This window comes from Carcharhinus amblyrhynchos, chromosome 24 (assembly GCF_965287045.1).
Source record: "Carcharhinus amblyrhynchos chromosome 24, sCarAmb.v2.hapA, whole genome shotgun sequence".
Lineage (NCBI taxonomy): Eukaryota > Metazoa > Chordata > Chondrichthyes > Carcharhiniformes > Carcharhinidae > Carcharhinus > Carcharhinus amblyrhynchos.
This window is the reverse complement of record NC_137347.1, coordinates 45922206-45947396: the sequence shown is the minus strand read 5'-3', so window position 1 is coordinate 45947396 and position 25191 is coordinate 45922206. Positions and strand designations below refer to the sequence as shown.

General features: G+C 43.1%; 1 protein-coding gene across 3 annotated transcripts in view; it reads left to right on the top strand.

Moving 5' to 3' along the window:
• The first annotated feature begins 9552 nt into the window (after positions 1-9552).
• rbbp4 (retinoblastoma binding protein 4) overlaps positions 9553-25191 on the top strand; it is a 62589-nt gene continuing 46950 nt past the window's right edge. The window contains exons 1-5 of one of the 3 annotated variants that reach the window (XM_080211699.1): positions 9553-9698; positions 11004-11144; positions 13390-13534; positions 22206-22351; positions 23414-23587. In XM_080211699.1, the coding sequence (XP_080067825.1) occupies positions 9683-9698; positions 11004-11144; positions 13390-13534; positions 22206-22351; positions 23414-23587 (622 nt within the window). In that variant the 5' untranslated portion in view covers positions 9553-9682. Of the gene's footprint in view, positions 9699-11003; positions 11145-13386; positions 13535-22205; positions 22352-23413; positions 23588-25191 lie in introns of all 3 variants that reach the window. The other 2 variants (XM_080211698.1, XM_080211701.1) reach the window with 2 other exon arrangements.

Here is a 25191-nt window from a genome sequence, read left to right as displayed (position 1 = left end):
TGTGACCTAATTGAGGCACACAAGATGATCAGAGGGTTAGATAGGGTGGATAGTGAGAGCCTTTTTCCTCGGATGGTGACGGCTAACACGAGGGGACATAGCTTTAAATTGAGGGGTGGTAATTATAGGACGGATGTCAGAGGTAGGTTCTTTACTCAGAGGGTAGTAAGGGTGTGGAATGCCCTGCCTGCAGCAGTTGTGGACTCGCCAACTTTAAGGGCGTTCAAGTGGTCAGTGGATAGGCATATGGATAACATTGGAATAGTTTAGGTTAGAGGGTCATTAGATTGGTTCCACTGGTCGGCGCAACATCGAGGGCCAAAGGGCCTGTACTGCGCTGTAATGTTCTATGTTCTATGTGTCATGCTTGGGGAGGGGAGAATCTAAATATACATAAGGAAATCTCTCCCCATTCTCCACCATCCTGGAAGTCCCTACTTAAAGATTAAAGATTGTATAGCAAGTTCAAATTTAACTTGCAGATTTCAGATGATTCTGATTATCTTCCTGCAGTGGTCACCTGGAAGGAGTTTGAAGAATTAAAACCACTTTTAATTTCCAGATACCTATATTATTGAGCAGTCCGACCCTGCCATGCGACTCCTTCCTACCATCCAAACCCTCCAACCAACCCCCCCAACCAATGAACGACCACCTATGGGTTTCCCCTGACTGTCCTTTTAACCATTCCACTACAGCCCCAATCCCTGCTTACTGTCTATTAGCCAGTGACTGCCCCTTGCAACCCCAAAACCCCTACTGAATACTTGAACTCCCATTGACCACTCCACTTTGATTGATCACCTCTCTACTGACCACCTGATCCCTTCAGGACTCTGAATAGTGTGGATGAACAGAGGGATCTAGGTGTATGTGTACATAGATCCCTGAAAGTTGGGAATCAAGTAGATAGGGTTGTTAGGAAGGCATACGGTGTCTTGGTGTTTATTGGTAGGGGGATTGAATTTAGGAGCCGCAGCGTCATGTTGCAACTGTACAAAACTCTGGTGCGGCCGCACTTGGAGTATTGTGTGCAGTTCTGGTTCCCACATTATAGGAAGGATGTGGAGGCTTTGGAGAGGGTGCAGAGGAGGTTTACCAGGATGTTGCCTGGTATGGAGGGGAGGTCCTATGAGGAGAGACTGAGGGATTTGAGGTTGTTTTCGTTAGAAAGAAGGCGGCTACGAGGGGACCTTATTGAAACATATAAGATGATTAGAGGTTTAGATAGGGTGGACAGTGATAGCCTTTTTCCTCGGATGGAGAAAGCTAGCATGAAGGGGCATAGCTTTAAATTAAGGGGTGGTAGTTATAGGACGGATGTCAGGGGTAGGTTCTTTACCCAGAGGGTGGTGAGGGATTGGAATGCCCTGCCTGCTGCAGTTGTAAATGCGCCTAGTTTGGGGGCGTTTAAGAGATCCGTGGATAGGTTTATGGATGGTAAGGGTTTGGTTTAGGTTAGAGGGCCATTGTTTTTTAACTGGTCGGCGCAACATCATGGGCCGAAGGGCCTGTTCTGCGCTGTAATGTTCTATGTTCTATGTTCACTGGCCATGCAATTCTTACAACACCAGGTTTTAGTCCAACCTATTTATTTGATAATATTCTCACTAGCTTTCGAGGGGACAGCCTCTTCGTCAGGTGAATGGAGAGTGGAATGGAGAGGTGAATGGAACTCTCCATTCACCTGACGAAGAGGCTGTCCCCTCGAAAGCTAGTGAGAATATTATCAAATAAATAGGTTGGACTAAAACCTGGTGTTGTCAGACTTTTTACTGTGTTTACGCCAGTCCAACGCCGGCATACCCACATCATGCAATTCTTCCCATGATCACTCAACCATACCCGCTTCCCAACTAGACCAGTGTCCACTTATCTTATTTTCATGATGGAATGGCAGGAATGGACTGGGATCAAAGCTGCCTCCACCATAGAAAGCATTCTTTCTGATTGTATCACAGCTTGGTATGGCTCCTGCTCTGCCCAAGGCAGCAAGAAACTACAAAGAGTCATGAGTAAAGCCCAGTCCATCACACCAATCAGCCTCCTATCCATTGATACTGTCTACACTTCCCGCTACTTCGGAAAAGCAGCCAGCATAATTAAGTACCCCACGCATCCCAGACATTCTCTCTTCTACTTCTTCCATCGGGAAAAAGATACAAAGGTCTGAGGACACATACCAACTGACTCATGAACAGCTTCTTCCCTGTTGCCATCAGGCTGTTGAACGGACTTATATTAACTTGATCTTTCTCTACATCCCAGCTATGACTATAACACTACATTCTGCACCATCTCATTTCCTTCTCTATGAACCATATGCTTTGTCCATATTGCGCACAAGAAACAATGCTTTTCACTGTATACTAATACGTGACAACAATAAATCAAATCAAAATAAAGTAGGCCACAGGCAGAAATTAAAACTTTCAGGGTAAAGACATAAAAGATGGATCTGAGGTAAAAGCAAAATGAACCCATTTTAAATTGAGGTTCAGCTTGGTGTTATCCTCATTGTGCTCAGTTCACGTTACATTACCCACTAACAGTTGGAAATAAATTTCTCTTCATGTCTTCCCTCCCACTCCCCCACCACCTTGTTCAAAATCTCATTCCCAACTATCTTAATAAAATAAACTAGGTCAATAATTCCCTAAGAAGCTCCAGTGTTTTGTATATTTTACAGATTTAATTCCATGGGACAAAAATAAAAAGCATCTATTAATATCTTGGATTGTTGATTAGAGCCGGAATGTTCTGCTCCAAAGTTCAGTAGTTCCCTGATTGTCTAACTCAATAGCCTGATCCTGCTTTTTCCCCATAACCTTTGATCCCATTTGGCCCAAGTGCTATATCCAGCTGCCTCTTGAGTACATTCAATGTTTTGGCATCAACTACTTCCTATGGCAATGAATTCCACAGGCTCACCACTCATTGGGTGAAGAAATGTCTCCTTACCTCCGTCCTAAATGATCTACCCTGAATCCTCAGACTGTGACCCCTGGTTTTGGATTCCCCCACATCGGGAACATCCTGCTTGCATTTATTCTGTCTAGTCTTGTTAGAATTTTATAAGTCTCCCTGAGATTCCCCCCTCGTTCGTCTGAACTCCAGCAAAGACAATCCTAACCTAGTCAATCTCTCCTCATATATAGAAACCCTACAGTGCAGAAAAAGGCCATTCGGCCCATCGAGTCTGCACCAGCCACAATCCCACCAGGCCCTACCCCCATATCCTTACATATTTACCCGCTAATCCTTCTAACCTACACATCTCAGGACACTAAGGAGCAATTTTAGCATGACCAATCAATCTAACTCTCACATCTTTGGACTGTGAGGGGAAACTGGAGCACCTGGAGGAAACCCATGCAGACATGAGGAGAATGTGCAAACTCCACACCGACAGTGACCCATGCCGGGAATCGAACCCAGGTCCCTGGAACTGTGAAGCAACAGTGCTAACCACTGTGCTACTGTGCCGCCCCTCTAAATTAAACTTTTGAAGGGTGTTTTGTTTCAGGTTATATCGAATTCTCTAGAGTCCTTCTTTCCTGCTCCTTGTTACGACTGAATATAACCCTTACAAACTGTAAACCACAGAAATTACACAGAAACATGTTTGTAGTGTACAACAACAACAACAAAAACAATGCCAAGAGAAAAATGAGAAGAAAAAACTATTTACCAGTTACCAGCCAATCACTTACCTGCTGACTTGTGATGACATGTTTCGATTTCCTCCTACCTTCACTTGGCCTCGAGTTTCCCTTGCAGGTCCGCCTCTCCGCTCCTCCTGAAGGTGAGCAGCTCTTTCCCCTCAGCATTGAATTTCCGCTCAGCTCCAAATTCCCGATACCCTCACTCTGGCTGAAATCTCACTCAAACTGCAGTCTCTCTCCCACTGGCATGCGCAGGCTCAGTGGTTGTACATTTGTTAAAACCACTGCCTTATATACAGCTGAGGTGAACTGGGATAACTCACCAGTCTAAAATTCCTAAGTGTTCACACGTATTGAGGCCCTATACACTTAATATGATTGGGAAATCTTTGAAATGCTCAAAAAAGTGTCAAAATAAATATGGTCATTCAAAATCCATTTTAAAAATTCTTTTTAAATTGCCAAATTGCTGGCAAGGTAAATAAATGTATAGTCTCCTTGACAACTCTGTCAACAACCCCTGCTGAACTGAATCGATTAGTGGAGTTTGGAGCTCAGCCAAGCCTTCATAATGAGATTCTATTGAATGATTAAATCAACAACTCCCGCTGAATTAATTAGTTGGCTTAGGAATTCAGCCAAGCATTTATAATAGGATGGCACTGCACAGCTGTATAAACAAAGCCTCCAGCGTGGAATAAATTAAAACTTTGAAATCTTTGAAATAATTAAACCATCTGTTCAACCTTTGAAGGGAAGGGGGGAGAACAGATGTGTAAGTAGCATTTCCAATACCCACAGCCATCTGTTCAAGTCCAAAAGCTTGATAGCAGGGGGACAGATCCAAGCAGCATATCAAGGAAAATACAGTTGAATGCAGAAGAACACATTATCCATCCAAGAATCTACTCTGATTGCATCCGAACATTTCTCCACTTTCGGAATGCTGGTCAATTTAGTGGTCACTTGCCATTTCTAAGCAAAGCCTGCCAGTAATCACAATATTAAAAACATATATAACTTATACAGCATTAAAGTACAACAACTGGAGTTGTGAATACCTTTTAAACTTGTCAAAAGATTCGCAATTCCACATTGCTTACGAAAATATTGGGTGCGAATCTAAAATGTTCACCAGCACAATGGAACCAGCAAGAGTAGGAATGTTGCATGCGGGCTTGCTACTCGTACTTTTAAAAATGCCACATAAAGCGAATGAGGGTGCTCATCCTGGAATCAGATGCCACCCACCATTTTTAAATCCCACCCAGCTCCATTTTGATATGGACATGTTCTCAGTCATGTTGCTGTTCTACAATTCCCAACTCAGCTTGTTTCAGCATCAAAGGACACTTGCTGGGGATTGTGGAGCCTGGATATGTGAAACTAGCAAAAACCTCCAGTGTTGCATTATCAATGCTGATCGATAGTGGTATGGCAATATCCTGGACCATGATATTTGCCTTCCTGATGCAGATGGTCAAACTATTTACACAGGGTCACAGGTTTTTGCCATGGGTCTTACGCTGAAACATAGAAACGAGAATCAGGAATAGGCCATTCAGCACTGCAAGCCTCAATCTCAACATTATATTACAGTGCTGCAGCTGTATAGGGCATTGGTGAGGCCGCAGCTGGAGTACTGTGTGCAGTTTTGGGTGCCGCACCTGCGCAAAGATATTTTGGCCTTGGAGGGAGTGCAGAGGAGGTTTACTAGGCTGATACCAGAGTTGAGGGGGCTGAGCTATGAGGAGAGGCTGAATAAACTAGGCTTGTACTCGTTAGAGTTTAGAAGAATGAGGGGAGATCTCATTGAGACGTATAAGATGATGAATGGGATGGATAGGATAGAGGTGGAGAGACTCTGCCCGCTCAAAAAAGACAGTAGGACTAGGGGGCACAGCCTCAAGATAAAAGGTGGGCGGTTTAGAACGGAGTTGAGGAGGAACTTCTTCACTCAAAGGGTGGTGAATCTCTGGAATTCTCTGCCCATTGAAGTGGTGGAGGCTGCCTCGCTAAATATTTTTAAGAAGCGGGTTGATGGGTTTTTGATAAGAGAGGGGATTAAGGGTTATGGGGAGAGGGCGGGAAAGTGGAACTGAGCCACGACAGATCAGCCATGATCTTATTGAATGGCGGGGCAGGCTCGAAGGGCTAGATGGCCTACTCCTGCTCCTATTTCTTATGTTCTTATGTTCTTACGTTCTTACTCTCCAGTCACCTCTTGATTCTAGAAATCTACCTATTTTGTTCAGTTATGAGGACAGATTGGTGAGATTGGGACTGTTCTCTTTGACAAGAAGGAACCTGAGAGGAGCTTTGATCGAGATGTTCAAAATAATGAGGGTACTGGACAGAGCAGTTAGGGAGAAAATGTTCCCCCTTGTAAAAAGGAAGAAAATGAGAGGACACATTTAAAGTGATTTGCAAATGAAGCAAATATAATGTGAGAAAAAACTTTTTCACACAGCAAGTGGCTGGGGTCTGGAATGCACTGCTCTAAGTGTTACATATGAACATAAGAAATAGGAGCAGCAATAGGCCATCTAGCACTTTGAGCCTGCCCCGCCATTCAATAAGATCATGGCTGATCTGAAGAGGATTAGTTCCACTGGGTAAGATGTTAGCGTGGATAGAGGATTGGCTGTCTAATAGGAGGCAGAGAGTTGGTATCAATGGGTGCTATTCTGATTGGCGGTTGGTAACTAGTGGAGTGCCCCAGGGATCGGTGCTGGGGCCTCAGATATTTACCATTTATATAGATGATCTGGAGGAGGGGGCTGAGTGTAGGGTGACGAAATTTGCTGATGACACAAAGATGAGTGGAAAAGCAAATTGTGCGGAGGGTATGGAAAGTCTGCAGAGAGATCTGGATAGGCTGAGCGAGTGGGCGAGGACCTGGCAGATGGAGTATAATGTTAGCAAGTGTGAGGTTATCCACTTTGGCAGGAATAATAGTAGGAGGGATTATTATTTAAAGGGCGAAAAGCTGCAGCATGCTACGGTGCAGAGGGACCTGGGGGTCCTTGTGCACGAATCGCAAAAACCCAGTCTGCAGGTGCAGCAGGTGGTCAGGAAGGCGAATGGGATGCTGGCCTTTATACCGAGGGGGATAGAATATAAAAGCAGGGAGGTCTTGCTGCAACTGTACAGGGCACTGGTGAGGCCGCAGCTGGAGTACTGTGTGCAGTTTTGGTCGCCGCACTTGCGCAAGGATATTTTGGCCTTGGAGGGAGTGCAGAGGAGGTTCACTAGGCTGATACCGGAGATGAGGGGGTTGGACTATGAAGAGAGACTAAATAGACTGGGTCTGTACTCATTGGAGTTTAGAAGAATGAGGGGGGATCTTATAGAGATGTATAAGACAATGAAGGGGATGGATAGGGTAGAGGTAGAGAGATTCTTCCCGCTCAGAAAGGACAGCAGGACTAGAGGGCACAGCCTCAAGATAACGGGTGGACAGTTTAGAACAGAGTTGAGGAGGAACTTCTTCACTCAAAGGGTGGTGAATCTCTGGAATTCTCTGCCCGTTGAAGTGGTGGAGGCTAACTCGCTAAATATATTTAAGTCACAGGTAGATAGGTTTTTGGTAGGCAAGGGAATTTAGGGTTATGGGGAGAAAGCGGGAAAGTGGAACTGAGCCACTTCAGGTCAGCCATGATCTTATTGAATGGTGGGGCAGGCTCGAAGGGCTAGATGGCCTACTCCTGCTCCTATTTCTTATGTTCTTATGTTAAGGGTTATAATTCCCCTGTCCATCAAAAATCTATCTACCCGTGACTTAAATATATTCAGCGAGGTAGCCTCCACCACTTCAATGGGCAGAAAATTCCAGAGATTCACCACCCTTTGAATGAAGTTCCTCCTCAACTCCAATCTAAACTGCATCCCCCCTTATCTTGAGGCTGTGCCCTCTAGTCCTGCTATCCTTTCTAAGTGGGAAGAATCTCTCTACCTCTACCCTATCCATCCCTTTCATTATCTTATACATCTCTATAAGATCCCCCCTCATCCTTCTAAACTCCAACGAGTAGAGACCTAGTCTATTTAGTCTCCCTTCATAGTCCAACCCCTTCATCTCCAGTATCAGCCTAGTGAACCTCCTCTGCACTCCCTCCAAGGCCAATATATCCTTGTGCAAGTGTGGCGACCAAAACTGCACACAGTACTCCAGCTGCGGCCTCACCAGTGCCCTGTACAGTTGCAGCAAGATCTCCCTGCTTTTATATTCTATCCCCCTCGCTATAAAGGCCAATATTCCATTCACCTTCTTGATCACCTGCTGCACCTGCAGACTGGGTTTTTGCAACTCATGCACAAGGACCCCCAGGTCCCTCTGCACCGTAGCATGTTGCAGCTTTTCGCCCTTTAAATAGTAATCCCTCCTACTATTATTTCTGCCAAAGTGGATAACCTCACACTTGCTAACATTATACTCCATCTGCCAGGTCCTTGCCCACTCGCTCAGCCTATCCAGATCTACAAAGAACAAAGAATAACACAGCACGGGACACAGGCCCTTCAGCCCAACGAGCCTGCGCCACCATCTTAACAATCTGTTTTTCCTCCTCCACCCTTGACCCATGTCTATGCTTATGGTAGCCCCACTGGAAACCATATTAAGGGGAGAATAGTTTAGGGACAATTTGTTACACCAATCAGCCTAAGAGCACATCTCTCTGCAGACTTTCTACATCCTCCATGTAATTTGCTTTTCCACTCATCTTCATGTCATTGTTGTGGAGGCAGGTTCAAGCAAGGCATTCAAGGGGCATTTGATGATTATTTGAACAGAAACAATGTACAAGGGTACATGGGTAAAGGCAGGAAAAAGGCATGAAGTCACAATGCTGGTATGGAGAGTTGGTGCAGACACCATGGACTGAATGGCCTCCTGCACTATAACAATCTTGTGGTTATAGCCAGTATTTCTGGAATCACCTCAACTTCCCTCAGTGTCCTCAGATGCACCTGATCCAGTTGTAGGGACACACTAGCTCTAAGTACAATCAGACTTTCTCATATGCTCTCCTTGCCAATTTACCATCCAATATCGCAACACCTGCTCAGTGTGATGGTTTTACAAACATTCCGTTTACCTCAGCTGCTGACATTCGGCCCCACACTGGTTGCCTTCACTCACCTGACACAAGGGCAAACCCCGAAAGCTAGTGGGTTTACTATCAAATAAACATGTTGGACTTTAACCTGGTGTTGTGAGATTTCTTACTGTGTTTATCTCAGTCCAACACTGGCATCTCCACCCCCTGCCCCATTTACAGGTCCAGGCAGTGGGCGATCGGGGGCGCCATCTATCCTGACTGTCTGCCCCTCTACCGCAGCTACGTTTGCAGCTGGGTGTCCCTGGAGAGGGAGCATGCGGTGTCCGCGGGCACAGTCGACGCCTTCTGTGCCCGCTGGGCACCACAGGGGCTGGGGTGCGTGATGGACCCCGACAATCACATTTTGATTTGACGTGTCTTAAGTTTCTTTTGTACTTTTTGTTTCTGTTCGGACCGTTCCCCTTTCCTTTTTAGGGAGCCGCCCCCTTTACTTTGTCCTAACGTAATTTCAGTTTGTTTACTCGGTTTGTCCTAAAAGATAGGCTCCACCCCCTGCCTTCCCCATTGCCAGAGCGTTATTGACATCCTGATTGGCAAACGGCCGGCACCTCTCATTGGACGGATGAGTATCCGGTCTCTGATTGGTGGATGAGCCGCCGGTCGCTGATTGGTGGATGAGCTGCTGGTCGCTGACTGGTGGGTGAGTCGCCGGTCGCTGATTGGTGGGTGAGTCGCCGGTCGTTGATTGGTGGATGAGCCGCCGACCTCCCGCTCTCTGATTGACGAATCTGTTGCTGGTTTCTGATTGGCGGATAAGGAGCGGACGTTCCGAAGTCGGTTTGGCGCGCAAACTATGCGCATGTGCGGGTCCTGGGGACAAAGGCGGGAGGCGGCGGGAGCGGAGAGTCTGAGAGTCGGAGTGACGGGAAGCTGATCAACAGGCCAGCCGTAGGCATGACTGACAAAGAAGGTAATGGAGAAGATGGCGACGCGAATCCGGAGACCAAACACCTCCATCTTGATTTGTATTTCAGATTAACCGGCGGACATGTTGTGGGGTCGCGGCTGTGGCCTTGTTCCCGGGCGAGCGGGCGGTTCCTGCGGCCTCGCCGCTCTCCCCATCCCGGGCCCGCTGGGCCACGGGCCGCCCGGTGGTGCCGCTCTGTCTGGGGAACATTAGGCCTCGCTCTCCGCCGGGTGTTTTGTTTGACGGAGCAGGCTGTGAACTGGAGCCGGCTCCACTCTCCTCCCTCTCCCCAATCTTGCCGATCGCTGCTTTCTGCAAAGGGAAATTGCAGCCAGTGTGCGGAGGGTGAAGTTCCGCAAATTACCAGCTTGTTCCTGGATTATTGTAGCCGTTCAATTCATTGCGACTTGTTGGTGAAACGCATTGGAGTGATAACTGATTATACATTTTGATTTGGTGAAAACCTTATTTGTATTTTGGCCACCCTCTTGGGAATTGTTTAATTAGCCGTGTAGCAGAATATGCTTTCAAATTTGAATATCGTTTTGTGATCTGACTCTGTACTCGGCAAGTTTTGGTCTTGCTTCCTAGTTGACGTTTGGAAATGAGCATACGCTTGCCTTCTGGCAGTCGGGCCATTTGTCACTTATCCAGTGTCTTGGACCACCAGACTGGCTAATTAAATGTACGATTAACAATTTAATAAACAATTTTAAAATTGTAGCTCACTTGCTAGAATAGTATTTGAATGTATTTACTATTGTATTTAAAACTAGCTCTAGGATTTAATTGCATATGGCTGTGTTGCTGTTTTTAAATTTTTTTGTTTTTTGCAAAAATAATTATTCGTATGAAGGTTTAGAAATAAACATCTTCCCCCAGCCAATCTGTGCCTTCCTCCTTAGTTAGGAGTTGGATGATGCTGTCCAGTGTCCCTCTGTTCAAGCCATCAGCATTTGATAAATGTAGAAAGGAACACCATGTCTAGCAGCTTTCTTGTTTCCTCATAGTTCCAGATGATATAGTTGAAACTGACATACTCACCCAGTTTCCCTCCCCTTCCTTAATCCCAAAACTAAGAGGTGTGAGCATGGATATTGGTCTTCAATATCAGTCAAATTCTTGTGCTCCAGATACTGGGCCTTAGCGACACTATATTTTAAGGGGATGAGAAAATCAATTACAATGTACATATATAATGTATGCAAGGTACTCTGTCCTGTATTTTATGTAAATTTGTGTCCCTGTAAACTGCATGTACTATTGTCAGAATGTTCAGATTATTTTTCTTTAATTTTGCACCTCTAGCATCAGATGCCCATTATGATGTTACACCTGTGACGTCACACACCCACTGTTCTTCATTACTGACGGCCGCCTCACCTGTGCAGTCCACTCATCACGAATCGACGACAGCCATTTGTCATGAATGGAAACGAGGAAAAAAAAGTACCTTGTATATATTATACAAAATAACGGATGGTCAGGAGATGAATTAGAGACGTGCATGGGATACACCATTAAATATTGGCCTTGTATATTCACTAGTGGCTATAACATGAAGTGCTCACAGTCCCAATCTGACTAAAGCCCAAAAACACATCTGTAATTCACCTCATGCCATTGATTATTTGTTTTAAAGTAAAATGTAGCACAGCTGCAAATGTACTTAAATGCTTTTCAATGTGTAAAGTCTACTGTTCTACATCTCCCCTTAAAATTAAGTGTTTTGTAAATTTGTCACGTGGCCCTCTCCAATTTGACTTATGTAAGTAACTCGAACAAGAGCAAGGATATTAATTTTTAGACCTCGTTCACAGAAAAACTCTAGGTTGTCTATCCTTTATACAGATTAATCGGGCTAGAGACAGTAATGCCTGTTCATTCACTGTTATCGATGAAACATCAATTAAGATATAGTAGTGCACATTGCATTAAGGTTTAATGTTTTGATGAGTAATTGTGAAGGTGGCTTCTCCAAACCAGTTCACTACCAGGTCTTGAAGATAGCAAACGATCTTTTTCCTTGCGTCGTGATATCTCTACACCACTTTCTTCGTGTGTTCCTGCGAGATGTAACAATCTGATTTTTTTTTTATGACCACTCAGTTGCTCAAACTGATTGCCAAACAAACATGAGAAGCCTCATGCCTATTCATGAAAAGCTGTTTCTTCCTGTTATTCATTTTCTTGAGCTAGAGCTTTTCTGTACCGTTGCATGTTATTACCTTTTACCCTTGCATTATTGTTTGTCATGAAATTTCTGTTTTAAAAGCTTGTATCAATCTTAGTGTGTTAAGCTGAGTGTTTTAACCCCCTTGCTTATTAATTAATATATACCTATCTTTACAGTTCAGTGTCCTTGGTCAGGAACTGTACTCCTTTTCAATATTATCAGCAGCATTGCAGGGGAAGCAACTTTGAGAACTGCTTAAGCAATTCTGTCCATGTTGCTGTAAATAAAATGTAAAAACATCAATAGTTCAGCCATTTATTGCATAATCTAGGCTGCACTTAATTGTAATATTGTACTGAAGGAGTGCTGCATTGGAATGGCTGTCCTTTGGAGAAGAAATTAAATTGAAGTCCAGTTAGGCTAGGATGCATTAGATTCAGTGTTGGTTCTGAAAGCAACAACAGTCTTTTGAGCTTTTCAGCCAGTTAATATGGTTTGTATCTTGGCTGTGTATACATACCTTTCAAGAATGTTTAATCTGAGTTGAAATTTTCAACGGACCTTACCAAAAAGACAGGACTCGCTACAAATCCTTTGAGTCACCACTAATTGCTTCTGCCAATTGGAATTGCTGTTATTGCTATCCTCTGTTCTATCTCCTCAGCAATTGTGTACCCATTTCAATATATTGCCTCCAATTTCATGTGCACTCATTTTTGACATCTCTATGAAGCTTTTATTGACTTCCTTCTGAAAGTTGATACCATTCCGTATCTGCCACATCAGTTAACTGTGCAAAAAAAACATTTTCTTAACCATAACATGCTCATTACAAATCCATTCATTTTAGTTTATACCTCTGGTTGAAGCATTTCTGTTCAGTCTTTCCTTGGTTTCCTTAACCAGCATAAAATAGCAATTGGAATTTGTACCAAAGCCCTGCCCAAGTTGCGGTTTACATTGGTCACTAAACCATTTTGAATGTTGTACAAAGAAAAGTACAGCACAGGAACAGGCCCTTCACGTCCCCCGCAAAAAAAAAACCTAGGCCAATCATAATGCCCTACCTAAACTAAAAATACTTCTGTCCTTACTCAGATTGTATCCCCCTTTTCCTTCCCATCCAGATGCCTCTTAAATATTGCTAATGTGCCTACTTCCATCAACACCTCTGGCAGTGCACTCCAGGCACCCACCCCTCCCCTTAGACTTTCCCCCCTCACTTTGAACCTGTGCCCCCTTGTAATTGACATTTCCACCCTGGGAAAAAGCCTTTGACTATCTACCCTGATAACTGATTCTTACTGTTTTATGGCATTTTGGAAATTTGTTAATCTAATGGTAGACATGCAAAGTAGCAAAATGAATAGAAATTTAGTGACTGTGTTAATCACAAAAGTAAAATTGCCACTGGCAGATAGGAATTAAACTTTGCCCAGTGACAAAATAGAAATATCTTGAGTAATGTTGTGTTGCACTTGTGTATACTATTAATGACAAGTTGTGCATTTGCAGCAGCCTTTGATGATGCTGTGGAAGAACGTGTCATTAATGAAGAATACAAGATCTGGAAGAAAAACACTCCCTTCTTGTATGACCTGGTTATGACTCATGCACTGGAATGGCCAAGTCTGACTGCCCAGTGGTTACCTGATGTTTCTAGGTATGGATGGAAGATGGGTAATTAAAATAAATGTCTGTTTTGCTTGCTAAATAATATTGTCGACAACATGTTTATTAAAAGTAAATTTCTAGCTAAAGGAATGCTGTATAAAAGGTACCTAATTTTTTATTATTTGTAACCGAGTAATAATTTAAGTTGGGGAAATCTTTTGTTCATCATAGGCAATCTATCCACAGCATTCCCTTGCTGTATTTTTAATAGCCCATGAATCCTGTCTATTGTCAAGAACTCATCTGATTCCTCTTTACAACACATTAAGGTTCCTTGTCCTGCCACTTGTGACAGTTGGTTCCTAGTATCAGAGTGCAGAAGAGATCCTTTGGCCCATTGAGTCTGCACTGACTTATCCTCTGGTCCTCATCGCTATCTGCAAATCCACCAACTGTTGTCCGCAAACTTACTAATCAATCCAGTTAGAACATAGAACATTACAGCGCAGTACAGGCCCTTCGGTCCTCGATGTTGCGCCGACCAGTGGAACCAATCTAATGACCCTCTAACCTAAACTATTCCAATGTTATCCATATGCCTATCCGCTGACCATTTGAACAACCTTAAAGTTGGCGAGTCCACAACTGCTGCAGGCAGGGCATTCCACGCCCTTACTATCCTCTGAGCAAAGTTACATTTTCCTCAAAATCATTTATCTTAATATATACAAACAGCAAAAGTCCCAGCCCTGATCCCTGAGGAACACCACTTGTCACAGCCCTCCATTCAGGACCGCACCCTTCTACTGCTACTCTCTGTCTTTGACCGTGCTAATTTTGTATCCATTCAAGGCCATTGGCCAAGTGCTCATTTAGGTATTTTGTTTTTAAAGGATGTGAGGCAACCTGCCACTCCCACCCTCCCAGGCAGCGCATTCCAGACTGTCACCATCCTCTGGGTAAACTAAAAATCCTTGCATTTTCCCCCTGCCCTGTGCCCTTGTGACTTCCCCTTCACTTGAGGGGAACAGCTGCTCCCTATCTACTCTGTCCATGTCTTTCATAATCTTGTACACCTCAATCAGGTCTCCCCTCAAGTCATGTTTGTTCCAATGAAAACCCAAGCCTATCCTACTCCTCCATAACTGAAATGTTCCATCCCAGGCAGTATTCTGGTGAATCTCCTTTGCGCCCCCCCCCCAATACAATCACATCCTTCTGGTGTGGCAACTAGAACTGCACACTATTCCAGTTGTGGCCTCACCAAAGTTCTAACTATGGCAACATGATTTCCCTGCTTTTGTAATCAGTGCCTCCTTTGATAAAGGCGTGTCCCATATACCTTTTCCACCACTCTATTAACATGCTGTTCTGCTTTCAGAGATCTGTGGACAACCCCACCAAGGTCCCTTTGTCCCACAGAACTTCCTAGTGTTACGCCATTCATTGAATACTTTCTTGTTAAATTAGCCCTTCCAGAGTGTTGTCACCTCACTTTTTGGGGTTAAATTCCATCTGACCATTTCATCCATATCATGTAGCCCAAGGCAGTCTGCCTCACTGTTAACCATCCATCCAGTCTTCAAATTTACTAATCCTACCCCCAACAGTCATCAATGTCGCTTATTTAAATGATGAATAGTAGGGGACGCAACACAGATCCCTGTGGTACCCCACTGGACACTGACTTCCAATCACCTGAAGCACCCTTCTGTCATCACCCTGTCTCTTACAACTGAGCCAATTTTGAGATCAATCTATCAAATTACCTTGTATCTGACATGCATTTACCTTCTTTACAAGTCTCCCATGTGGGACCTCATCAAAGACTTTGCACAAATCCATATAAACTACATCACTGCACTATCTTTATCCACACACCTGGTCACCTCCTCAAAAAATTCAATCAGATTTATTAGGCATGACCTTTTCTCTGACTTAGCCATGCTGACTATCCCTGATTAAACCTTGCCCCTCCAAGCGGAGATCGATGCTCTCCTTCAAGAGTTTCTCCAATAGTTTCCCTACCACTGATGTGGGATTCACTGAACTGTGGTCCCCTAGTTTATTACTACAACCCTTCTCAAATATCAGAACCACATTAGCTGTTCTCCAGTCATCTGGCACCTCCCCTGTGGCCAGAGAAGAATTTAAAATTTGGGTCAGAGTCCCTGCAATCTCCTCCCTCGCCTCCCACAGCAACCTAAGGCACAATTCATCTGGACACTTATTTTATCCTCGGTTTGTAAAACTGGCTCCTTGTGCTGAAATTCTGTACTATATTCATGCATGGGATGTGGGCATCGCTGGACCAGCATTTATTGTCCGTCTTTAATTGCCCTTGAGCTAAGTGACTTGCTAGTTCATTTCAGAGGGCAGTTATAACAGTGAGCCATTCATTTCAACTCGCAACATTATCGCAATTCTCTCTCCACAGATGCTGTCAGACCTGAGATTTTCCAGCACTTTGTTTTTGTCTCTGACTCCAGCATCCGCAGTATTTTACCTTTATCTATGAGTTTGTTGTGTAGGCTATCCTTGCCCCTCTGACCTTCCAGACTATATGTAGATTAAAATCCCCCATGGTTATTGCTGTCCCTACATCACATGCACCCAACATTTCTTGCATGTTTTATCCTACTGGAGTAGGTTTATCTCTACAACCCTTCTTAAATAGCGGAACCACGTTAACTGTTCTCCAGTTGCCTGGCTCCCCACATTGACTATGCAGAGCCTTGTTGTCATACTTATGTGGGTGCCCGCATGGGGCACCAACAACTTAAGTACTGGGTTTTCCTCTCCCACTACATGTTCTTTTCCAGTCCTGAGCAAATAGGCAACACAAGAACCCTCCCCTCCCCCCAACCCCCTCAAGTGTATTGCAGTCTCTGCAGCTGAGCTACAAACACTCGTGTTTTTCCCTGGATCTCTCTAGCATCCAGGTTCTACCACATGCTGCAACCTTGACACATCATCTGCCTTGTCATCCTTAATGTCGCTAACAATTTCATTATTTTAATAATTGCCCTTTTTATGTATTAATCTAATTATTAGTTCATATACGGTTTTAAACCTTAGGAAAAGAGTGTACCTTGACCATTTACCAAACAGCTGGCTTCTTGGGCTGACTCAGGAAAAGCAACCCTTTTTGCTTAACTCCCTCACTCTCTCACTGAACTCAGCATTCTTGATCAAAGTCATACTCCTGGAACATTTCACATCTACCCTGTCAAGACCCCCTCAGAATCTTGATATGTTTCAATAAGTTCACCTTATTCTCCTAAACTCCTTAAGATAACCCCTTAGTTCCAAGCAACATCTTTGTGAGCCTACTCTAAATTCTCTCTAGTATAAGCATAATTCCTCAAATAAGGAAGTAAAAACTGTATCCAGTTCTTACCAACACCCTGTATAATTGTGGCAAGATTTTCCTACTTTTGCAGTCCATTACTCTTGTAAAGGTCACCATTTCTCTTATCCAACTACTTGATGTACCTGCATGCCAGTTTTTTTTTGACAAAGATAGCCAAATCACTCAATTGCAGCATTCTGTAGTCTGTTCAATTTTTCTATTTCTACAATAGTGACTAAACTCACATTTTCCTACATATGGCATCTGCCAGATTTTTGTTCTTAACCTATCTATATCTCAATTTTGTTTCTCACCTAACTTTATATTGTCAGCAAATTTTGGCTAAATATGCTTGGTCCTTTCATCCTAGTCATTAGTGGAGTGCCATGGTGTTCATAAAATTAGTTTGTAAATCTGAAAATGGCCCATATATCCTGACAATTTCCTGTTAATTAGCCAATCCTCCATTCATGTTGATAAATTACCCCTAACACCATGCACTTGACAACATGCTGATAATTTCATTCCCACTCTGGTATGAGGGTTAATTCACATCAACCATATCTCTATAAACATAGAAGTGGGCTATTCATCCCCTCGAACCAGCTGCGCTTGAGCTGAGTGCCAAGGCTGTAACCAATTACAGCAAGACTTCTTTACTTGCAATGAAGGCCAACAAACTGTTTGTCTTCCTAATTGCTTGCTGTATCTGCATGCTAGCTTTAAGTGATTCACGGAAATCCTTTGGACATGAACACTCCCCAACCCCTCAGCATTTGAGAAATACTCAGCATTTCTGCTTTTTTACGAAGGTGGATAACTGCATACTTATTAACATTCTATCTGATGTGTTCTTTCCCATTCACAGCCTGCCCAAATCCCTCTGCACCCTCCTTAGGACTTGTATTCCCACCTAGTTTTGTCATCTACAAATGTGAATATATTATATTTGGCCTCCGCATCTAATCTGTTTATGTAGATAGTGAACATGTGTTGCCCTGGCATTGATCCTTGTGCTACCCTACTAGAAGCAGCCTGCCATCTTGAGAATTACCTGTTTGTTCCCATTCTGTTTTCTGTCTGTGAACTATTCTGAATCTGTACCAGGATATGACCAAATCCCATATGCTGTAATCTGTGTGGGAGTTTCTCAGAAGTAGCCTTCCCCAGAAAGAAGTGCAGGCTGGGCATTAAATTTATCCAAGACTGAGTTAGATTTTTGATGAACAAGGGCATCAAGGTTTGAGGAGCAGACAGAAAAGTGGACTCTTAAATCGGCCTCGCAGGTGGAGGATGTGGTCAAGAAGGCGTATGGTGTACTGGCCTTCATTAATCGAGGGATTGAGTTTAGGAATCGGGAGGTAATGCTGCAACTTTATAAGACCCTTGTCAGGCCTCAGTTGGAGTACTGTGTGCAGTTCTGGTCGCCTCACTATAGGAAGGACATAGAAGCTATTGAAAGGGTACAGAGGAGATTTACAAGGATGTTGCCTGGACTGGGAGGCATGCCTTATGAAGTTAGGTTGAGGGAGCTGGGACTCTTTTCCCTGGAGAGACGAAGGTTGAGAGGCGACCTGATAGAAGTTTATAAAATGTTGAGTGGAATAGATAGGGTGGATTCTCAGAGGCTATTTCCCCGGGTTGAAATGGTCGCTATGAGAGGACACAGATTGAAGGTGCGGGGAGGCAAGTACAGAAGTGATGTTAGGGGTAAGTTTTTCACTCAGGGTGGTGAGTGAATGGAATCGGCTGCCGTTAGTGGTGGTGGAGGCGAACTCACTGGGGTCTTTTAAAAGACTTCTGGATGAGTATATGGAATTTAATGGGATTGGGTGTTATAGATAGGTCTATAGATTGGTAGGTGTTGATGTGATTGGTGCAACTCGTGGGCCGAAGGGCCTATTTGTGGTGTTCTGTGTTCTGTGTTCTGTGTTCTGTGTTCTGTGTTCTGTGTTCTGTGTTCTGTGTTCTGTGTTCTGTGTTCTGTGTTCTGTGTTCTGTGTTCTGTGTTCTGTGTTCTGTGTTCTGTGTTCTGTGTTCTTCAAGGGCCCAGTGGCTTACTGCTGCTAAGTCTAATAAGAACATAAGAAATAGGAGCAGGAGTAGGCCATCCAGCCCTTCGAGCCTGCCCCGCCATTCAGTAAGATCATGGCTGATCTGTCGTGGCTCAGTTCCACTTTCCTGCCCTCTCCCCATAACCCTTAATCCCCTCTCCTATCAAAAACCCATCAACCCGTGTCTTAAAAATATTTAGCGAGGCAGCCTCCACCACTTCAACGGGCAGAGAATTCCAGAGATTCACCACCCTTTGAGTGAAGAAGTTCCTCCTCAACTCCATTCTAAACCGCCCCCCTTTTATCTTGAGGCTGTGCCCCCTAGTCCTATTGTCTTTTTTGAGCGGGAAGAGTCTTTCCACCTCTATCCTATCCATCCCATTCATCATCTTATACGTCTCAATGAGATCTCCTCTCATTCTTCTAAACTCTAACGAGTACAAGCCCAGTTTATTCAGCCTCTCCTCATAGCTCAACCCCCTCAACTCTGGTATCAGCCTAGTAAACCTCCTCTGCACTCCCTCCAAGGCCAAAATATCTTTGCGCAGGTGCGGCGCCCAAAAATGCACACAGTACTCCAGTTGCGGCCTCACCAATGCCCTATACAGCTGCAGCAAGACCTCCCTACTTTTATATTCAATCCCCTTCGCTATGAAGGCCAGCATCCCATTCGCCTTCCTGACCACCTGCTAATATTTGCCACTTTTGTGTTGTTTTTTTTGGGTGGGGAAAATTTCTCCTTTTGTACTGTCACCATGAGCTGTTTTCCTTGAGTCCACTTTGCAGTCTTTATCCATTTCTTGTCATTCCTTAGTCTTGCTTTGTAGATCTGTTCTTTTCCTGAACATTTCAGCTTTCATATGCTTTCTCTTAACTCCTAATGCCTTCCACATCTTAATAATGCCACCATGGCACACTAACACACTTCATCAGAATACTGAAGTTGAAAGGGTTACATTGAGGACAGATTAGATAAACTAGGCTTATGTTTCCAGAAAATTAAGATGTAATCTAATTGAGGTACTCGATGGTTAATGAGTTTGAGGAGATAGAGGCAACATATGGAATTCAGAGCATGAGGGCATAATATTTACCATTAGAGGTTGGCTGTTCAATGGCAATATTGGAAAGCACTTCAAACAAGGAAAGTAGAAATCTTTCCCCAAAAACTGATGGGAGGGGTTGGTGCTGAATGCTTCAATCAAAAATTTAAATATTGAGTGATTAGGCAAGGGTCTTTAGGATTAAGGTGGGTAAATGGAAGTTGGGCACAGGTCAGTTATAATCATAGAATCTATGATTGCAATTGACCTGTACCTGATTTCTAGCAGGTGGCCATTCAGCCTATCTTTGGAAACTAAGGGGCAATTTAGCTTGGCCAATCCACCTAACCTGCACATCTTTGAACTGTGGGAGGAAACTGGAAGAAACCCACGCGGACACGGGGAAAACATGCAAAATCCACACAGTCACCCGGATCAAAATCGGGTGCCTGTCACTGAGGCAGCAGTGCTAACCACTGTACTGCCTTAATTAAAAAGCACAAAGGATTCAGTGCTGACTGTCTTACTCTTGTTATTCTGTCCCTGTCCTATTTCAAAGATAAATTCTTTTAGTATCAGAAGAACTATCCCTTTGATGCTGTCCGATTTTTTTTTTTCCTTCCAGTATTTGATCCAATTTTATCATTCTCTTGCATGCTGTTACACCCTTAAAACCAGCTTGTTTAAAATTTAGCAGAGAAACTGAAAAGTCTGTAAATACTTAAAGTCTGGCAGCATATGAATTAGTATTTTAGTTGTATGCACTTCCATAAGAACTCTTGAGTATTTCTAGCATTTTCTGTTTTTATTTCAGACTTCCAGCATTTACGATATTTTGCTTGTGTGCTTAAATTTTATCTTTTGGTTTCACGGTACTTTGTTTTCCCGAGAGCCTGAGTAAATGGGTTATTTACGAGGACCTACTTATAGTCACCGGGAGAAAGCAGAATCCAGTAAGGAAGTAGGCTGGGGTATTTTTGCCCCTCACAGGCAAATCAAAATACTACCACACAGAAAGTCCTCTCAACATCCTGCACAACATTCTAACGTTGCTTTCCAATTAGAACCCTGCTTGCATTGCTGTTATTTCACCTGCACATCTCCATATGCTTCAGTCTTGCTGTGTAACTCCCATGTCCAGCCTGAGAGCTGGATTTTGGGCAACGTTGGAAAGGGGTTATGAGCCTCAGGCAGACCACTTGCATAATTCCACATTTTCTAGGAATCAGTTGATGACATTAAGCAAGGACTTCCTGTACCTTGATTCAGACCCAAGTGTTTTGCAGCTCCTGTTCTTGCATTGTTGCCGTGACATTTTAATGCATTTAGTTTTGTGCCACTAGTATGAATATTACTGTTGTAATCTCTACGTTTAAGAAAGGACGTATTTGCATAGGATGCAGTGCAGCTGAGGTCCACTGGACTGGTCCCTGGGATGAGGGAGTTGCTCTGAGATGCTAAGGAATTTGGGCTTCTGTTCTGTGGAGTTTAAAATAATGAGAGGCAATCATTTTGAAACCTACAAGTGGATTGATACTATAGATGCTGAGAGATTGTTTCTATTGATTGTACAATTAAACAGTCTCAGGACAAGGGCCGATCCTTTGGGACTGCGAGGAGAAATTATTTAATTTAGAATTGTGCAGGTTGTGCATGATCCATCACTGAATAAACAAGAGGCAGAAAGGTTATTGGGGTAGGTGGGAATTTGGAATGAGTTGCAATCAGTTCAGTCATGATTTTATTGGATGGTGCATCAGGCTTGAGGCCCAATGGCCAATCCTGCCCCTAAGTCCAATGTTTACCACTTTTCACATTGTCATTTCTACTGGGGAAAGTTCCCCTCTTTGCACTGTCTAAATGTGCTGCTTTCCTTTTGATTCTACTTTGCGGTCTTTGTCCATTTCTTGCCATTCCTCAGTTTCCTGAGGATTTAAGCTTTTCATATGCTCTTATTTGACTCAAAGCTACTCTAGATTCATATGTATGAATATATTTGAGGCTGGGTTAGACAGATTTTTGATATCTTGGAATTAAAGAATATGGAGGACTAGGTAGAAAAATAAGAGTCCAAAATTAGCAATGATTGTATTGAATGATAAAGCAGGCTTGACCTGCCATATGGTCTACTCCTGTTTCTTGTATTCGTGAGAATTGTATCTTACTCAAGGAGAGCAGGTATAAATATCCTTTGTTAATGTTCTTTTTTCTTTGCAGACAATATAATATGTGACTGAATAATTTAGTAATATAATGTTTAATGATCTGCAGACCTGAGGGGAAGGATTACAGTGTTCACAGGCTGGTGTTGGGAACCCATACATCCGATGAGCAAAACCATCTGGTCATAGCCAGTGTTCAACTACCAAATGATGATGCACAGTTTGATGCTTCACACTATGATAGTGAGAAGGGAGGTAAGAGTTTTCTTCCCCCCGCCTTCCCCAAATGCATGGTGTTTTATGGCTTGTAGACCAACAATATTCTAGTTTGCTTAAATTTATATACCTACACATTCCTGGATTTGGGCTTTCGGAATATGTGTGGGTAAGTGTTCGCAGATATGCGACTAACATTCACTGCTTTCAAAATAAAGCCCAAATATTCATACTACTTAGGCTTCCAAAGACCATGTTGTCTTCCTGATTGTGTATTACGTGTAATAACATGTGAAGGATCCCACTCCTCACACACAACTTTGTCACCCATAGGATTTGGTTTCACAAACTGGCACCTTACTGCCTTAGTATTCACCTAGTATCCACAAACATGCACTTGGGTAACCAAGGTTATTTGATTGTACTGAGGTATCCCAATGCTATGTGTGGTTTCAGAAGTTTGATTTGGTGGGGAGGGGGTGTTTCAAACAAATAGGAAGTCATAACATGCTAATTACAACACATCAGATCCTTCCCACTTTTCCCTCTATTTCAGGATTCTATTGAAAGCTTGTTTGCCTTTTGTAGTCTATCATACATACTGGACTGTTCACAACCCTGAAAAGGAGGTATAGTATTGTTTGTGCAAGGTTTTTTGTTCTTTCAAGGGATGTGGATATCGCTGGCTAGGCCAGCACTTATTGCCCAGTTCTAGTTGCCTGTTAGAAGGTAGTGGTGAGCTGCCTTCTTGAAGGCATCCTGTGTACAGTAGGTACACATAGTGCTGTTGAGTGGCAATTTCAGGATTTTGACCCAGCAACAATGAAAGAACAGTGATAAATTTCCAAGTCAAGCTGAAGTGTGGCTTGGAAGGGAACTTGCAGATGATGTTCCCATGCATCCTCTACCCTTGTCCTTCCAGGTGGTAGTGATCTTGAAAGCTGTTGTCAATTCCTGATTTAAAAATTGAATTTAAACTCCCAAGGTATTCTCATGGTGAAAATAAATACAGATGATGCGTCTTTGATTTAATAACTGTCTGTTAGTTTGCTTTGTTAAACAGTGCCACTGTGAAACATTTGTCAATTGTTTCTGTTACAGAATTTGGTGGATTTGGTTCTGTTAGTGGAAAAATAGAGATTGAAATAAAAATAAACCATGAAGGGGAAGTAAATCGTGCCCGCTACATGCCTCAGAATCCTTGTATTATTGCTACAAAAACTCCCTCCAGTGATGTGTTGGTCTTTGATTATACCAAGCATCCTTCCAAACCAGGTAAGCAGTATTAACTTTGAATCTGGTGTGGAGGTAATATACTATTAACTAGCTCACCTTTTTTTGTATTTAGATTAAATTTTTGTAAACTTTTTATTTTTTGCCAGTATCATGCTTGTGAAAGAGGAACAACATATAATTTAGTGAGCGCTAGCAATTTTGCTTTTTAACTGTTAGATAGTGTATCTTCCAAATGACTACAAGTTGAACTGGCAGATGACAGTTAATAATCCTGCTTTCTTGTGTCCTGTCCCCCTCAGAGCTCTGGACAGTTCTCAGATCTAGCGTTTGAAACAATCTGCAGGAAATTCACACATTTGTGACTGAAACAACTTTTACTGAAAAATGTGCATATTTTATGGGCCATTTTTCATTTGAAAGCTATAATGAAACACCGTTGCCCATGTTTAAGTCATTTAAGGCACAGAGCAGGCTATTTCACCTACCAATTCCATGGCAACTCCAAACGGAGCAGTCTGTTCAGTCCAATTTACCTTTCAATCTCTAACCCTGTCCAGTTCCCTTTTGTAATTATTGTTTCTGCTTCCATTGACTGAGAGTTCCAGGCCATTACCGCATACTGCATTTAAATAAAAAAAAACTTCTCCTTAATTCTTCCTGAATCTATCTTTTCTGCAACCTTAAATGTGTCCCCCAGTCCTTGCACTAAAAGTTAGTGGGAAGAGTTTTTCCATGACCTTCTAAACCTCTTTTAATCTTGTATATATTAAATTTAGTCTTTCATCTTTGGTCAAAGGAGAACAGCCCCAGCCTTCACAAACTAATCATGTAACTAAAGCTCTCAATCCTTATTCTAGTACATGTCTGCTCCCTTAAGTTGGTGACCAGAACTAGACACCATAGTCTAGTTTTATTTGATTTATTATTGTCACATGTATTAATATACAGTGAAAAATAGTTTCTTATGTGCTTTACAGACAAAGCATAGAGCAGAAAAGGGGAGAGTGTAGAATGTAATGTTACAGTTATAGCTAGGGTAGAGAAAGATTGACTTAATGCAGGGTAGGTCTAGTCAAGTCTGACAGCAACAGGGAAGAAGCTGTTCTTGAGTCAGTTGGTACATATCCTCAGACTTTTGTATCTTTTCCCTGGTGGAAGAGTGTGTGTCTGGGTGCGTGGGGTCCTTAATTATGCTGGCTGCTTTTCTGAGGCAGTGGCAAGTGTGGACAGAGTTGATGAATAAGAGGCTGGCTTGCGTGATGGATTAGGCTACATTCACAATGTTTTTTTGTTGGGACCTAACCAGAGTTTTATAAAGGATCAACGTTACCTCCATGCTTTTGCATTCAGTGCCTCCAGTTATGAAGGCTAAGATTCCATGTTTTGCTAACCAGTCAGTATATCCTGCCATTATCAACAATTGGAGTGCATGCATCTCTAGTTTTCTCTGTTCCTCATACTTTCTAGAACTGTGCTGTTAAGGTCTACATGGCCTGACTCATCCTTCTGCCAAAAGAATCACCCAGACTTCTCTTGTCTTAGATTCCATTGGCTGCATGCCTGCCAGTTCTGATAGCCTGTCTGTATTGTTGGAGGTGATTTGTATCATCCTTGCTTTTTGCCACTCCCCCAAATTTGGTATA